Source organism: Peromyscus eremicus, chromosome 4 (assembly GCF_949786415.1).
Source record: "Peromyscus eremicus chromosome 4, PerEre_H2_v1, whole genome shotgun sequence".
Lineage (NCBI taxonomy): Eukaryota > Metazoa > Chordata > Mammalia > Rodentia > Cricetidae > Peromyscus > Peromyscus eremicus.
This window is the reverse complement of record NC_081419.1, coordinates 87,475,094-87,492,698: the sequence shown is the minus strand read 5'-3', so window position 1 is coordinate 87,492,698 and position 17,605 is coordinate 87,475,094. Positions and strand designations below refer to the sequence as shown.

At 39.6% G+C, this 17,605-nt stretch overlaps 1 protein-coding gene and 1 pseudogene across 6 annotated transcripts in view; one reads left to right on the top strand and one right to left on the bottom strand.

Moving 5' to 3' along the window:
* Positions 1–17,605, bottom strand: part of Fmn1 (formin 1) — a 374,621-nt gene that overhangs the window by 182,911 nt on the left and 174,105 nt on the right. For all 6 annotated transcript variants that reach the window (XM_059261098.1, XM_059261099.1, XM_059261101.1 and 3 more), the window contains 2 exons: positions 4,564–5,354; positions 866–1,016 (listed from right to left, as the gene is read on the bottom strand). In XM_059261098.1, coding sequence (XP_059117081.1) covers positions 866–1,016; positions 4,564–5,354 — 942 coding nt within the window. The remainder of the gene's footprint in view (positions 1–865; positions 1,017–4,563; positions 5,355–17,605) is intronic.
* LOC131909462 (CREB3 regulatory factor-like) lies at positions 8,360–10,525 on the top strand (annotated as a pseudogene).

Genomic DNA, 17,605 nt, shown 5'->3' with positions numbered 1-17,605 from the left:
CACTCTACTGACTGGGTAGCAAGCCCCACAGATCCTCTTATCTTTGTCTTTCCAGTGCCAATATTAGAGGCACTCACTCTACACCTGGCTTTTTTGAACCCCTGGGGATCAAACTCAGGTCTTCACGTTTATTGGCAAGGCACTTTACCAAGTGAGCAATTACCACAGTCCTATGAGATCTATTTTTTGGGTGGAATACAAACTACTCTTACTAACAGCAATTTAAAGACATTTTAAAAATAGAATTAATGACTATAGTTGTGCTGGCTAGTTTTATGTCAACTTGATACAAGCTAGGTTCATTGGAGAAAAAGGAATTTCAATTGAGAAAATGCCTCCATAAGATCCAGCTGTAGGCAAGTCTATAGGGCATTTTCTTAATTAGGGATCGATATAGGAGAGCCTAGCTCATTATGGGTGAGGTCACCCCAGGCTAGCAGCCCTGGGTTCTATAAGAAAGCAGGTTGAGCAAGCCGTGAGGGGCGAATGAGTAAGCAACACTGCTCCATGGTCTCTGCATCAGCTCCTGTCTCTAGGTTCCTGCCCTGTTTGAGTTCCTGTCCCAACTTCCTTTAATGATAAACAGTGACAAGGAAGCATAGACCTAGTAAACTCTTTCCTCTACCAGTTTCTTTGGTCATGGTGTTTCATCACAGCAATAGTAACCCTAACCAAGAAAAACAATAGTTCAGAATAAAATTTGAAAATTCAGAAGATAAAAACAAAACAGCAAGCCCAGGTTTCTTAAACTAACTGGATCCTTCTGCCATCTAAGACTTAGATCATTTTCTGGGGTAAGAGCAACAACCAGCGGGATGTAGTGAATTTCCATGTGCCTATGATTACAATAATGATCTCACAGTACCTTTTTGACTTTGTTCTTCTTCTCGTAGGTCTCTGACAGGGGCTTTTTCTTCTGTTGAGTTGTGTCTTTGGAGAATAAATATTCAAATTCACTGGTGTCCTTAATATGAGGTTCTTCTAAGGAGTCCCATAAAGTTGGTGTGGCATCTTGGCTTGAAAGAGAAAGCATCAAGTTAACTGTAGGAAACAAAGCAGGAAATAGTATAATATGTTGAAATCTTTCTCTAGTACCCTTTTTAAAATCTGTAAAACCCTGGTAAAGCTCAGATAAAAGCTTTTCATATCACACATTTTAGAAGTCAAAATATGTAACAGGATATATGAACCTACATCTTCGCATAAACATCCAAAAAACATGATGGTCATTAGTTCAGTCAAGAGTGTTAGAGAAGGCCCTTAGGACTAGAATTCCTGTGGGTGAGGTTTGGTTCCTCTCTCAGCTGTGGCATCTCCAGAAGCCAAAAATACCATTACAGGGAGGCAGAAGGGATAATCAATTCTATACATGGGCAAGGTCATCCTTTTAAAAAAATGTATATGCATGTATGCAAGAGAAATGTATGTGGGGAAGGATATGCATGCCATGGCATGCATGTGCAGGTCAGAGGACAATTTCAGTTCTCTCCTTCCACCACTCAGAACCCGGGGATCAAATTCAAGTCACCAGGCTTGGCTGCAAGTGTCTTACCCCCACAGAGCCATTTCACAGGCCCAAAGTCATTCTTTAAAGGATTGAAAATGGAACAGTAAGGTAGAGATGTGCCCCCTCTGAGGATTTTAAATATAGTTTTCAGGACTGAGTCGGGTCAGCTCAGTCCAGAGACTTAATACGTGACTAGTCAGCTGCTCATTTGATACATTGGGTTTATAGGATCCCACCAGAGACAACATTGCCACACAAAACCATATAATTTTGCCATGCATCATCAGCCCCCCATGGGGATTCTAAAGCATCCATGGGGATTTTGTATTTTATTTTCCAGAAATAGGCTGTTATGAAGCAATGGGCAGGCAGCTGCCGGAAATCAAGTATATCAGAAGCACCTCGAAGAGCTGGGGTATGTGGGCCTCTCTAGAGTCTCCCTCATTTGGAATGTGTGTGTCATTTGCTTTCTGCACATCAGTGGCATTGAAATGCTTTCTCAAGTTATTATTAATGCCACAGAAACAAACAGTAAATTTCTTCTATATTGATTTTTCAAATACATGAACATGGCATGCATAATCCATAACACTTAACAGTATTTACCTTTGTTTCAATATATATTTTTGTTTTAATTAAAACTAAAAATAAAGCTACCTTTATATAATATACTACATAGACTACTTTGCATATAATAAACATATTTGTTACACTATTAAATGATTTGGTACCAAACCATGATTTTCATACTCAAAGCAGTTGTGCTCAGAAGTATAAAATTTTTTTTGAGGGAACCCATGAAGAAAGAATGGGAATGTGTTACATTGGCAGGGAGTGGCCGTGCTGTGGTCTTAACACATCACAGAGAGGACAAGGCTGACATGTCTACCAAGTCAGTCACTCCTAATGTCCTGTTCATCTGCTTTTCATTTGATTTGAAAGTGAAGTACTAGATTTACCGTGTTTGCAGAACCAGCTCAACCAATGTAACTAATGAAAGTTTGAGCATTTGACTGTTTTCCATTAAAAAAAAAAAGTGGGAAATTACAAGAGGAAAAAAAAATCAATGATTTTCCCCCAACTCTCATTCACTCTTCTTTGAACAGTGGATGAAGGGCCTGTCCTCCAGCATGAGGTTTTATGATGCTATGTCTATGGCATTGGCTGCTCATGAAGTCTCTTGGGGGTTGAAGGGAAGGCACGCAAGTGAGAAACAGGTGTGAGGCAGTTATATGTGCTGTCAGAAGGTGCTAGTCCAGGGCTCACAGGTGGGATTCATCACTGTAGAGTGACTGAACAACGAGTTGAGAGCACTAATAAGGAAACACAACTCAAATATTCCGGGAAATCATCTCTTAGGAAATATCTAAATCTTGAATGAGAAATGGGATACTAGCACATTACTGTTAGTGTTGGGGACTATTTTAGGATCATCTTTTTTTTTTTAAACCATTCATTTGGGAAATTATAAAGCACTTTTATCAGCATTAAATAAATACATCTAGAAATTTCTGCAAGTAAACTCTTGACCCTTATTTTTTGGCAAGAGGACTGGGGACAATATGAAATACATCATCAACTTTGGTCATCACATGCTTGGTTTAGTGGTATTTCCTCTGCTCTTATACTGGTTTCTAATTTTTTTCTATAATTGTGAACTATAAGTTATTTTGTTTAGTTATGGTGCCTTTCCTAAGCAAAATTTTAGAAAAGCTTGAAAATTCACTACCACCATTTTGAATTGGGGAATAAGCTTTTTTAAAAAAATGTAGTTTTAGCCAGGCAGCAGTGGTGCACACCTTTAATCCCAGCACTCAGGAGGCAGAGCCAGGCAGATCTCTGTGAGTTCGAGGCCAGCCTGGCCTACAGAGCAAGATCCAGGACAGGCACCAAAACTACGCAGAGAAACTCTGTCTTGAAAATATACATTCTTTGCAAACAAATAAATTTCAAAACTAGAAAGCGATTAAGAAACAAGTCAATCTCTCTCTCATTGTCCTTCTGAGAGATTCAGAAATGAAGCAATAAATCTAACTCTAACTTGTTTGGATGGAGGTTTCCAAGTCATCACGACTTTCCGCCTTATAGGCCAAGCTCAATAACATACGCAAATGGAAGGTGCTTGCTACATCAGCTCCCCACACATGGTACTTTCTCTGGACATCAATAAGGAATATGGCTGTAAAAGAAGTCTTATGAACAGAGTTCAAAAGTGGGGGTTACATTTTAAGACTCTCTTCTGATCTAGACAATGAATAACTCAGCCATCTCAGTATTTTCATAAAAAATTGAAAAGCATACCCACAACTGCTAAATATCCAGATTCAACAAGGAGCCCTAGAGATTAGTGAAGAATACCTTTGAATGTATCTACAGGGACATTTTCAGAGATAATTACAATAGGGTAGGAAGATCAGCCCTGAATATGAGTACAACATCCCACAGGCTCATGGCCTAGATGAAATAAAAGGAGAAAGCTTCTGTTGTATTCTGTTTCTCTCCTTCCTGGCCAGGAGATGAGCTACCTCACTGTGCCATACCCTCACTGGCATGGTAGACTGAAATCTCTGAGACCATAAGCCAAAATAAATCCTTCACATTTTTCTCAGGTATTTGTCATAGTGATAGAAAAAGAAAGGACAACACCAGACCCAAAGGCTGATTATCAAAAACTAAGAAAGGGTATCATAAAAGATATTGCAGAAATCCTCAGTGAACCAATAGTGCAGACTCTGCTCCAATGTCTTTATAATTACTCAACTAAGTCAGTGGTGTTAGAGATGGCCCTAGCTTAGATCTGAACTCTTCTCTAGTCCATAAAATGGAACATTTATCTTGGAGAAGAATCTGATACTGAACACATTCCTTCTCCCAGAAGACCTGGCAGAAACTATCTCCCCCAGACACTGTAAGCTTGTGTACTCAAGGCATTCACCATATTAAAATATTTAAAAATGGGTATTACCCAATGTAAATATTGAGCTGTCAATAATAAAACACCACTTGGGAAGACTCCTGTGAATTTGTAACAGAGAATGGGTCAAGGGAGAGCTTACCTCTTATCACTTATTTGTATTCTAGTCCAATACAAAGGCTTCATGGGACAGCTGGGTTCAATGGCTGGTTTACGAGGACACTGACTAGAAGAAGAGCTGAGTCCAAAGGATAGTCCAGGAGGAGGTGGAGGTGCAAGTCCTGGGGGAGGAGGAGGAAGAGGAGGAGGAGGAGGAGGAAGCCCTCCGCTGTTAGGAGGAGCCAGGACATTAGGAAGTGGTGGTGGGGGAGGAGGTGGGGGAGGTCCAGCACTTGGAGGCAGGGGAGGTGGTGGAGGAGGTGGAGGAGGTGGTGGTGGTGGCCCAGCACTCACAGGTGATATGGGTGGTGCTGGTGGCAAAGGTCCAAGTCCAGTGGGGAGAGGCGGAGGGGGAGGAATGAGAGGGGGAGGAAGAGGAGGTGTGGGAGGTGGAGGTGATATCTTCTGTTGACTGGATGAGATGCCTTCCCCTGCCTGAAGTGGTATGTGGATGTCTTTGCTGTCTTTTGTGGGAGAGAGTTGGGTTAACGAGATATTCAACTTCTTGGGTACTATCTGGTTGCTTCTGGTTGTCTTGCTTTCACCTTCACAGGGCTTGAGGAACGTCTCTCTGTCTGTCTGGATGCACACATTTCTGAAGGCCTTTGGGGAGCAGTCGTCATCAGTAGAGATGCATGCATCTCTCATCTCTTCACATCCTCCTCCCCAGCGGTGGTCTAACTGTTGCTTGAGATTTTCAATAGTTTCTTCAAGTCTTGCTGTTATTAATGCATGCTCACCCCGGATGTGAAATGTCTTAAGTTCAAATTGAGCCTGCAGGAAAAAAAAATCAATGGGAAAGTAAGACTTTAATGATAACAAACCCCTAATAGGCATTCAATAGTACCATGAATGTGTGAATGCGTCCTTTAAAGCAGTGGTTCTCTACCTTCCTAATGCTTCAACCCTTTAATAAAGTTCCTCATGTTGTAGCGACACCCAACAATAAAATTATTTTCATTGCAAATTCATAACTGTAATTTTGCTACTGTTATGAATTGCAATGTAAATATTTTTTTGGAGATAGAGGTTTGTCAAGGGGTTGTGACCCACAAGTTGAGAAGCACTGTCTTAAAGACTGGCCTACATAATGCAGAGAAATGAAGACATTTGTTCAAGAATCCAAAAAGGTATAAATCTTTGTTTCAGAATTTTCCAGACAACTAAACATCTAGGGGCTATTGGATAATTTCATCCTGTCTGAGCTTATGGGCGATTACTGCCATGAGTTAAAGTTTAGAGCAAATCTACTTAAGAACTTTCACTTAATATCAAACGCAGAAGAAATTAATTTAATAGAGGTTTGGACATTCTTGGATGTATCTCTTACAGCTTTTGGTGTGGATTGAGAAAAACAAAGGTAAGGGGGGTAGGGGAGGCCACTTAGAGCTTGTGCTGGCGTGGGGCTATTCTCTGTTTGTCAGAGGGTCTCTTCTCCGTTTGTTAGAGGGTCTCTTGTCTGTTTGTTAGAGGGTCTCGTCTGTTTGTTAGAGGGTCTCTTGTCTGTTTGTTAGAGGGTCTCTTCTCTGTTAGAGGGTCCCCCATCAGCTTTTCACAGCACTGCTGCAGAATCAGGAGGCATGGGGAAGAGCAATGCCACTTTAGGTTGTCTGTTTTTTTAGTTTCCAGATGAAAGCTGACCAGTGTCAGTGTTTGGGGCTATTTCTCACTGCTGGCCCTCATCCAGGTTCTTAGCTCCACTGGATGACATCAGTGGAATACTGTCTTTATTTCTGCATCCCAGCAGTGAGCGCAGCATTGGAAAGGAAGATGGATAAAATCTCGGAAACAGTCACACACACTCCCTGTCTCAAGAGCCTTGCTTAATGGCTAATCAAGTCTTTCTTTGCTATAATGTCAGCCCACAGATATCTAGAATAACAACTACAAAAGAGGGTATAATCCTTCACACTGTTAAAGAAATGTGTTTAATGATCTAGTCAGCAAGTTTAAATAAAAAGGGAGGCTTTTCTCTGCCTTCACTGAGATACATTTTAACTATTTTTTTAACTAGGTTCAAATTTTCCCAATATTGCTTCTGACAAATCAATCCCCAAATATCAGGGGAATTTAGAGACAAAAGTTTCTGATCATCCCATTCTTAAACATGGTAGCTCCAGGGAAACTATGAAGAAGTAGAAAGAGCAGGGCACTAAAACGTGCAGCACAGTGGATAGGTTAAGAACCTGAGTTGGGATTCACACTATCTACTCCATGCCTAAACTTTGCTGCTCTCTAGGTCTGTGGCCTTAGCCTAGCCATTTCCTCATTTGGGGGTAACAATGGGCCATTTCCAGTTTTGCTTGTTTGTTTGTTTTAATGATTAAATGAGATGCTTCATGTAAATCAGGACACTTCCACTGGTGTTAATAACGATGACATTGGAATAAGAACTTTGTAAATTCTTATTATTGTAAATTTTCAGATAACACTTTGGTTGAATGAAGGCATAAAACTAGGAGAAGCTGAAGCCATCAATATGAGCAATACACTACAAATACAAAAGTGTGCTCAATTTTCATGTGTTCTACTACCAAACACTTGCAAGCAACTTGAAACTTCATCCAGCCACGTAGTTAAGGCTACCTTTGTTTCGGCATCTTTCCAGATCCATCACTTCTCTCCACCTCTCCTACATCCTACTGCAATTTCTACTCCGCATTACACACCAACATTTTAATTTCTGTGACTACTTTAGTTGTGTCACAATAAAATAACTTAATATTGGTGTTCCTCACCAAACCTATTTTCCAGATAAGTTTTTGTATTGCTTTGTACTGACAAGTATTACTGAGTCAATCAATACTGACGAGTCAAGAAATGACTTAAGACCTCAACCTAGTGAGCCGCTGTTGACACTTCTGGGTGGGAAGAGAGTGAGGCGGCGGACTGGTTTGTCTGCTGAGGTACAGGCATGGCGTACCACGGCCTCGTGATGAGCATTTTCTGGGGCTTCGTGGACCTACTCGTGCCCTGGTTTATCCCCAAGGGTCCTAACCAGGGAGATATTATCACCATGTTGGTGACCTGTTCAGTTTGCTGCTATCTCTTGTCACAGAGAGAATGCCTTCTAGATGCAAAATCAGCTCTACACCCAGACCACCTTCTTCAATAGCCCACTTTGGGCATTACCTGCCTTACACTTGAAGACCTTCCTCTACATACAGTATTTTTTCCTTCACCTTTTTTACACTCTGATGAATTATGTGCCTACTTAGCTGACTCTGTGAGATGTGTCTGCACTCCGCTGAGAGAAAAGATGCTGTTCTGAGAAATTGTTACTCTTGTCTTGGAGCCTGTGGCTTTGAAAATGGCTCTTGCCAGCTCACAACATGAGAGTCAGCGATGTGTTTAAAATTGCTGCAAGACAAATAAGACTCAGTGGGGCAGTCAGGAGTGCCCGCTCAAGAGAAGCTCTACCCCAGCAGATGTACACCAAGCTCTATTTTTAGGATGAATTTCTTACTTCTACATCTTTGGAATAAATTATTTTTCTTCTTTCTTTGGAAATCTGGCTCCAGTGTTTAAAAAGCTTGATTTTCTAAGCTCTTCTGTCTCTAGATAATGCCTTTTAAAAATGAGGTTGTTGTCTAACTTATGTTGGATCCAGCTGGCCTTGTAGTATGAGACTCCTGAAGAGACTGAACTACAAAAAAATTTTTTTTTAAAAAAGTGGTGCCCAAGCAATTGAACTGAAGGCATTCTGGGAAAACCTGCGGTTTATTGTGAAAATCATCTTTGATCTTGGAATTAAAAGTAAAGCTGGAAAGGAATTTACAAACAAGAAAAAAAAGAAGTTTGGAATTGGACTCACAGGATCTGGGCTTGGAAATGCCTCAGCCCAGCGTAAGCAGAATGGACTCGACTTTTGGGGATGCCTTTCGAAGCCACACCTTTTCAGAACAGACTCTGATGAGAACAGATCTCTTAGCCAACAGTTCTGATCCAGATTTCATGTATGAGCTGGATAGAGAGATGAACTATCAACAGAATCCTAGAGACAACTTCCTTTCTTTGGAAGACTGCAAAGACATTGAAAATCTGGAGTCTTTCACAGATGTCCTGGATAATGAGGGATGCTTTAACCTCAAACTGGGAACAGTGGGATACATACTGTGAAGACTTAACTAAGTACACCAAACCAACCAGCTGTGACATCTGGGGGACAAAAGAAGTGGATTACCTAGGTCTTGATGACTTTTCTAGCCCTTACAAAGATGAAGAGGTCATAAGCAAAAACTCCAACCTTGGCCCAGCTTAATAGTGAGGACTCTCAGTCTGTTCCTGATTCCCTTTATTATCCTGATTCACTTTTCAGTGTCAAACAAAATCCCTTGCCCCCTCCATTCCCTAGTAAAAAGATTACAAGTAGAGCAGCTGCCCCTGTGTGTTCTTCAAAGACACTTCAGGCTGAGGTCCCATTGTCAGACTGTGTCCAAAAAGCAAGTAAACCTACTTCAAGCACACAGATCATGGTGAAGACCAACATGTATCATAATGAAAAGGTAAATTTTCATGTTGAATGTAAAGACTATGTAAAAAAAGCTAAGGTCAAGATCAACCCTGTGCAACAGGGCCAGCCCTTGCTGAGCCAGGCACACACAGATGCAGCCAACGAGAACACCTGCTACTGTGGAGCTGTGGCTAAGAGACAGGAGAGCAGGGGAATGGAGCCTTGTCAGGGGCATGGCATACCTGCTTTGTATGTATACTTAGTCCTCTGCCCCAGGGTGGTCCTGGGTCAGTTGCCACAGCAGAGAGTGGCAACCTTTCTGCCAGCACTTCTGTTTCAGATTCACCCCAGAAAAAAGAAGAGCACAATTATTCTCCTTTTGTCTCTGACTACATGAGAGAACACCCGACCAAATGCAGTCCTGAAGACAATGAGGATGATGAAGATGATATTGATGATGAAGACCATGATGAAGGGTTTGACAGTGAGCATGAGCTTTCTGAAAATGATGAGGAGGAAGAAGAGGAAGAGGATTATGAGGATGACAGAGATGATGATATTAGCGACACATTCTCTGAACCACGCTATGAAAACGACTCTGTAAAGGAATTGAAGGAGACAACCTCCGTATCTTCTCGGAAGAGAGGGAAAAGAAGATACTTCTGGGAGTACAGTAAGCAACTTACACCATCACAGCAAGAGAGGATTCTGAGGCCATCTGAGTGGAACCGAGACACCTTGCCAAGTAATATGTATCAGAAAAATAGCTTACATCATGGGAAATATGCAGTTAAGAAGTCATGGAGAACTGACGTGGAAGACCTGACTCCAAACCCTAAAAAACTACTCCAGATTGGTAATGAATTACAAAAGCTGAATAAGGTGATTAGTGACCTGACTCTAGTCAGTGAGCTTCCCTTAATAGCCCGGCCAAGGTCAAGGAAAGAAAAAAAATAAGCTGGCTTCCAGAGCTTGCAGGCTAAAGAAGAAAGCCCAGTACGAAGCTAATAAAGTAAAGTTGTGGGGCCTCACACTGAATATTACAACTTATTGTTTGTAATCAACTCCATCAAACAAGACATTGTAAACCGAGTTCAGAATCCAAGAGAAGAGAGAGGACCCAGCACGGGGCAGAAACTTGAAATCCTCATTAAAGACACACTCGGTCTCCCAGTTGCTGGGCAAACCTCAGAATTTGTTAACCAAGTGTTAGGGAAGACTGCTGAAGGCAAACCCACTGGAGGCCTTGTAGGACTAAGGATATCAGCATCAAAAGTGTAATCAGCCTTATTGGACCACTGGTCAGAAATGTCTGTTTTTGTCACGTTATCCATTGTAAATTTTCATTCTGTTTTGCATGTCAATTAGCATTATGTAACATTTATAATTAGGTTACATTGTTTTAAGAACTTGTAGCATAAGTGAAGCATGATCCAAAATACTTGATTATTGCATTTTCAGAGCATAAACTAGTGACCCTGCTGCTGGCATTGGAAAGGAAGCTCACATGTTAAGTAAATGTGAGGTACAGATTGTAAACATCTATTAAAGCAAAACATTTTTGGAGGAGTGAATATATGAATATAATGCTAAGTATTAAGGCGGGTTTATGCTCTGAACCACACAGAAATGCCGAGGAAGCATTTTTTTCCAAGTCCATTTAGATTGTTTTTAGAATGACTGCTTTTTTGTTCTAATTTTTCACAGCCATTAATCTCACTTGTACATGGTGCACCTAGCACTCATGTGTGTACCATGTTTAGATGTTTACTTTTAGAGTTCAATATTTTTAGAGTTCAAATACATACATATATATATATAAAATTATCTGTGCAAGTAAGAAAAAAGCATATTCTTTGTGCCTTGTATTTTGGGGAAACTCTAAAACTGGTAATATTTTGTATGATGAAAACCCTAATGAGGAAAAACAAGATATATAGATGAGAAAATTATGGGGTTTAAATGTGTTTTTGTTCCAACTCTTTTTCAAATTTTTTGAATGTATATAGGACTATGTTGAAATGTAGATATATGCCACAGAGTCTGTGTATTGCATATAAAAAAAAAGATGGCTCTAGAAAACTCCTATTTTGGTACTTAACCCGAAGAAAATACTTGCACATTATTGCGATTGTTTTATTTTTTCTACCAAAGACAAATGCAACTGGTATGGCAGACTGCCAGTCTAAGTAAAGTTTTGCACAGCTTACATGATACTGTATTAATGTATAAAAAAAGAGAAAACATTTGAAAGGTCAGGGTTAGGGATCTTACTCAACTGTGAATTTTATTTCTGTTTGGGTCCAATTATCTACAGAAGGAGCATCCATACATACAAATATTATTTTGCTGTTCCTCTAGTTTGCTTCCATGGTAGATAAGTTGATGGCCATTTAGGTGTCTTTTATTTCTGCACTTATTGTAGGAAATTTTAATATATTTCATATTAGTAAGCTATTGATAAAATAGTTTTTGACTTTGAAAATTAAAGTTTATTTAGCTTATTGTAGTATACTTCCACAAAACAACCAAAATACAGATTATTTTTATTGTATTATGTATATATATATAAAAAGAAAAAAGCTAAAAAAAAAAGACTTCAACCTTTTACAGATACAAAATAACTGCAAAGACAAGCATTCTCTAAAGAAATTCCCCTTCAATAAGATAACTGAGCAACATCTATAAGTATAGGCCCAGAACCCAACTCTCAACCAAATCTGATGATATGTACTTGTAAGCATTGTTTTGGAAGCTGAGATGAATGTGTGAGCTTACTGATATAAGCAGAAGACAAGTTGGACAGGTTAATGTCTCTCTATCATAGCTTCCCTGTAAGAAAACTGGGGGTAATAGTAGGATCCACTTTCCAAAGCAGCCATGATGGGTAGATGAGTCCCCATTTGTAAAATCAGGTATTGAGGTGCATTTAGAATGAAGTACTGTGTAAGTCCACATCATTGCTGTTGCTTTTTGCAATGCTAGACATTGGCCAGAGAACAATGACCACGTCTGTGTGTTGTGAACTCACTACACGTAATTCTAGTGAAATGTTCTATCTATCCTGCTCCATGCTTCAAAAGTATACTTTAAACCTTCCCATCCACCTCTTTTCCTTTATGGCAGAGCTTTTGGGAGTAAAAAAAACAAGAACAAAACATAAAAAAAAAAAAATGACCCAACATTTGCTATGTCCACTTTCTGATCTATTTGCTTCTAGCCAAACTACAGTTGGCTTCTGTCCACTCACGGGATTTAGCCAACATTTTTTGGTAGATTTCCCCTGTCCTCTCTGTTGGTGCTGTCTGCAGCTGGTGTCTTGAAATCGAACATTCCTGGAATCCTAATTCCACCCCACATTCCTATCCAGGTATTTTTCTGCCTACTTCTCTGCTCTCTCCAGTCAGGCCTGGACTGCCTTCCCCTTCATTCCTCAGATGTTGATATGCAAGGCATTTTTTTTTTTGTCATTCTTTTTCTCACATTGTACTCTGTCTCTAGGTTTTCTGTATTCATAGGATAAATGAAATTCACTCAATGATACACTGGCAACCTCTAAATTGGTACCTTGAGACTGTGATTCCAACTATCCTTTAGATTAACATGCCTGCCTATTTAATCAGCTAACACAGACTTCCCAAGTCTGAAACAGTGTTCATTAGAGGCAAATTCCAATTCGTTTCTCCTCTGAAATTTCTCTTACCTCATCTGGCATCACCTGTACACCATGTGGCTCCTTGGTCTCACTCAGTCTCTGATTTAGTCCTTTGTTTTCATCCATGCCATCTACGCCTTTCGCTGGGCCCTTTTTATCAGGACAGTGGTTAGAAATCTACCTGGTTTTACTTGTTTGTTTTATGTTTGGCTTTAAACTTTAATTTAGCCAACTCTGATTCCAGGAAGATTTTTCTCAGAAACAAATTCGTATGTTTTATTCCTTAAGACCCTTTCCACACTGAGCTATGACTTACAGACCTGAATGGAAAAGTTAGCACAGACCGCTCCACTTATCACTTTTCTGCCTCCTTCGTGCACTTTGGGCCCTTGCCCCTTGCTGAGATATGCCAGGGATTCCAGACTTATATATCTCCTTGACTCTCCCAGGACCATTCTCTTTCATGAAAATAATTGTCCCCTCTGGACTCCTTTTCTTTGCTGCAAACACCCAAGGAAAGATTACCAAGAGTAGATTAACCAGTATAGATTCCATAAGCAGGTGCTATATAAGTTGTACTCACTGCCATGGGGGAGGGATAAATAAGAAGGCAAACAATGAATTCCCAGGTGTTCCATACCAACATGCTGAGGTTATGATGAGAAATCCTACTGATCACTAAGATTTAATGCCCACCCCCTTACACACAAACAAAAACTGAACCTATGCCCATCACTACTCAATAATCTCTTTGTCTTGGTAGAAAGCCCCTCATTCAGCCCATCAATTTCCTACTAATTATTTCAAATGTGTCTGGTTGTGTTATACATCAAACATCTCAGGTCCATGCACACCAGAAAATGAGCTTTTTGGGAAGCTGTTTTTAACTCTATTTGGCTCTCCTTACAACATCTCTGCACATGTTCTTTTTCCTTCTTTGTTGAAGCTGATCTCTAGAGACAGAAGTGATTTAGTGACGAGGTCAGAGCAGAACTTTGCTTGATAATCAAGCCCAGGCCACAGAACCCTCAGCTACAAATAACTAAATGAAGGAACATAGTGCCTCAATAACTTGTATACTCTCCTTTACTTGAACAGTGAATCCACAAGAGCCTCTTAATCCTAGCTCCTTCAAACTCACAACCATCAACAAGGCAATCCCAATTAAATCATGCTGCTTTCTTTCTTCAACATTATTTCTATTGGTCCAAGGAATAGTTCTCAAACTTGCTCTATGTCAGAACCCTCTGGGGAGCTTTGTAGAATATACCAATCAGGCCCATTCCTGCAGACTTTCCCTTGTACTGTGGTATTAGGACTCCCTAAGAGGTTTTACCAGGAGCCAGAGCAGAAGCCAACAGCAACTGTTGGTCATCTTTACTCTAATTTAATACAGCAGCTGAGATAATATGACACCATAGTACTGGTTCCTTCTTATGGCCTTTCCTAATTCTAATGTGTCCCAGTAAAGAGGGTATTTCTTCACTAATCACATTGAAAGAATAGTACTTTTACACAGCAAGCATTAAAGGCTTTACATGATAGTTGTTACTTATGCAAACTTGGTCTCTGCCTATTTTTTTCAGACACTTCCTATACAATCCTTAAGTTGAACTTGAATGAATGTTCACTCTCACATCCTACTTGCTTGCATGCTACCTCATCAACACCTTCAATCTCTTATTTGCCCTAGGAAAAACTCACTCAAGCTCAGCTGAACTTTTCTTAGTTCTTCTAGACACAAATTCTCCATTGTCTGTATTGCCAAAGAACTTTCTAGGTTCTAATTGTATGATAGTCATTTATGTTTATCTTCTTTGAAAATCTAAAGGCTCCAGGCAGTTGGGAACCACACCTTATGCATGTTTAAACTTCCAGAACATTACATGGCATTTGGCTAGTTAAGTATCCACAAATGCTAAGTGAGTTGAATTGATTGATTGATTCACCTTTTAAGTATAAAGTCTTCTTTGAGCCTCTGTATTACCTATCCAACTACAAATGAAGCTTCAATAAATAAGCATGAGGTTCTCTTTGTGTTTATGTTAGTCCTATACACAGCATAAACTGCAAGACCTCTCCGTTGTCAGTTATCAGCCATCACTTACAGATTGATGAAGACCTTTTTTTTCATACATCCCCCAGAGCTCTTCTCTTTGCCTAACCTCTCTGGGTCTATGGACTGTAGTTTGGTTATCATTTTCTTAATGGCTATTATCTACTAATAAGTGAATATATACCACGTTTGTCTTTCTGAGTTTGAGTTATCTCACTCAGGACGATTCTTTCTAGTTCTATAAATCTGCCTGCACATTTCATGATGTCATTTTTTTTAACAGTGAGTAACACTCCCTTATGTAAATGTACCACATTTTCTTTATCTGTTCTTCAGTTGAGGAACATCTAAGTTGCTTCCAATTTTTAGCTATTATGAATAAAGCCACAATGAACATAGTTGAGGCAAGTTGTCCTTATGGTAGGAGAGAGTGTCTTGAGGTAAGAGCTTAGTCTTGAGGAACTGCCATATTGATTTCCATAGTGACTGTACAAGTCTGCATTCCCATCAGCAATGGAGGAGTGTATGCCTTGCTCCACATCCTCTCCAGCATGAGCTGTCATTTGTGTTATTGATCTGACAGTCGTAAGATGGAATCTCAAAGTAGTTTTGATTTGTATTTCCTTGGTGGCTAAGGATGTTGAACATTGCTTTAAGTGTTTCTCAGCCATTTGAGATTCCTCTACTGAGAATTCTATGTTTGGATCTATACCTAAATTTTAAATTGGATTATTTTGTTTTTTCATATCTAGTTTCTTAAGTTCTTTATATATTTTGGGTATTAATCCTCTGTTGGATGTGGAGTTGGTAATAGTCTTTTCCCATTCTGTAAGCTGCCTCTTTGTCTGATTGACAGTATCCTTTGCCTTACAGAAGCTTTTTAATTTCATGAGGTCCCATATATTAATTGTCAGTCTTAGTGCTTGTGCTATTGGTGTTCTGTTGAGAAAGTCTTCTCTTGTGCCAATGTGTTTAAGGCTATTCCTCACTTTCCCTTCTATCAGGTTCAGTGCATCTAGTTTATTTTGAGGACTCTGATCCACTTGGACAGGGTGATAAACATGGATCTATTTGCATTCTTCTACATGCAGCCATCCAGTTTGGTCAGCACCATTTGCTGAAGATGCTGTCTTTTTTCCAGTGTGTTTTTCTGGTATCGCTATCAAAAATCAGGTATCCATAGGTGTGTGGATTTATGTCTTAGATTTCTACACCATCAATCCATGTGTCACTTTTTAATGCCAATACCACGTTGTTTTTACTATAAATAGCTCTTTAGTACATCATGAAATCAGGATAGTGATACCTCCAGCAATTCTTTTATTATTCAGGATTGTTTTAGCTATCCAGATTGTTTTTTTTTTCATATGAAGTTGAGAACTGTCTTTTCAAGATCTGTAAAGAATAATTTTGGAATTCTGAAGGGGATTGCACTGAATTTGTAGATTGCTTTTGTTATCATGGCTATTTTTGTTATGTTAATCCTACTGATCCATGAGCATGGGAGATCTTTCCATCTTCTGAGATCTTCAATTTGTTTCCTCAAATCCTTAAAGTTTTTGTCATACAAGTCTTTCACTTGTTTGTTAGACTTACCCCAAGATATTTTGTATTATTTGAGGCCACTGTGAAAGGTGTTGTTTCCCTGACTTCTTCCTTAGTCCATTTGCCATTTGTATATAGGAGGACTAGTAATTTTTTTTTTTGAGGTAATCTTGTATCCAGCCACTTTGCTGAAAGTGTTTACCAGCTGTAGGAATCTCTGGTGGAATTATTAGGGTCATTTTGTAGACTATCATATCAACTACAGATAATAATACTTTGACTTCCTCCTTTCCAATTTGTATCCCCTTGATCTCCTTCAGTTGTCTTATTGAGCTAGCTAGAACATCAAGTACTATATTGAATAGATATGGAAAGAGTGTATAGTGTGGGGATATTGTGTTCTCCAAAATATTGTGCACCCTAATAAACTTATCTGGGGTCAGAGAACAGAACAGCCACTAGATATAGAGGCCAGAAAATGGCGGCACACACACCTTTAATCCCAGCATTCCAAAGGCAGAGATCCGTCTGAATCTCTGTGAGTCCAAAGGCACACTGGAAACAGCCAGGCATACGCCTTTAATCCCAGGAACTGATGGCAGGAAGCAGAAAGGTATATAAGGTGTGAGGACCAGGAACTAGAGCCTGTTAAGCTTTTAGGCTTTAGAGCAGCAGTTCAGCTGAGATCCATTTGGATGAGGACTCAGAAGTTTCCAGTTTGAGGAAACAGGATCAGCTGATGAATGGGCAAGGTGAGGAAACTGTGGCTTGTTCTGCTTCTCTGATCTTCCAGCATTCACCCCAATACTTGGCTTCAGGTTTGATTTTATTAATAAGGCCTTTTAAGATTCGTGCTACAGAACAGCCGTGTCTTATTTTCTGATTTTAGTGGAATTCCTTTGAATTTCTCTCCATTTAATTTGATGTTGGCTATTGGCTTGCTGTAATTTGCCTATATTATGTTTAGGTGTGTCCCTTGTATCCCTAATCTCTCCAAAACTTTTATCACAAAGGTGTGTCAGATTTTTGTCAAAGGCCTTTTCTGCATCTAATGAGATGACCTATTTCAGTTTGTTTACATGGTGGATTACATTTATGAATTTTCCTGTATTGAATCATCCCTGCATCTCTGGTATGAAGCTTACTTGATCATAGTGGATGATCTTTTAGATGTGTTCTTGAATTCAGTTTGCAAGTATTTTATTGAGTAGTTTTGCATCTACGTTCATAAGGGAAACGGGTCTCTAATTCTCTTTCTTTGTTGAGTCTTTATATGGTTTGGGTATCAGAGTAACAGTGATCTCATAAAATGAAAT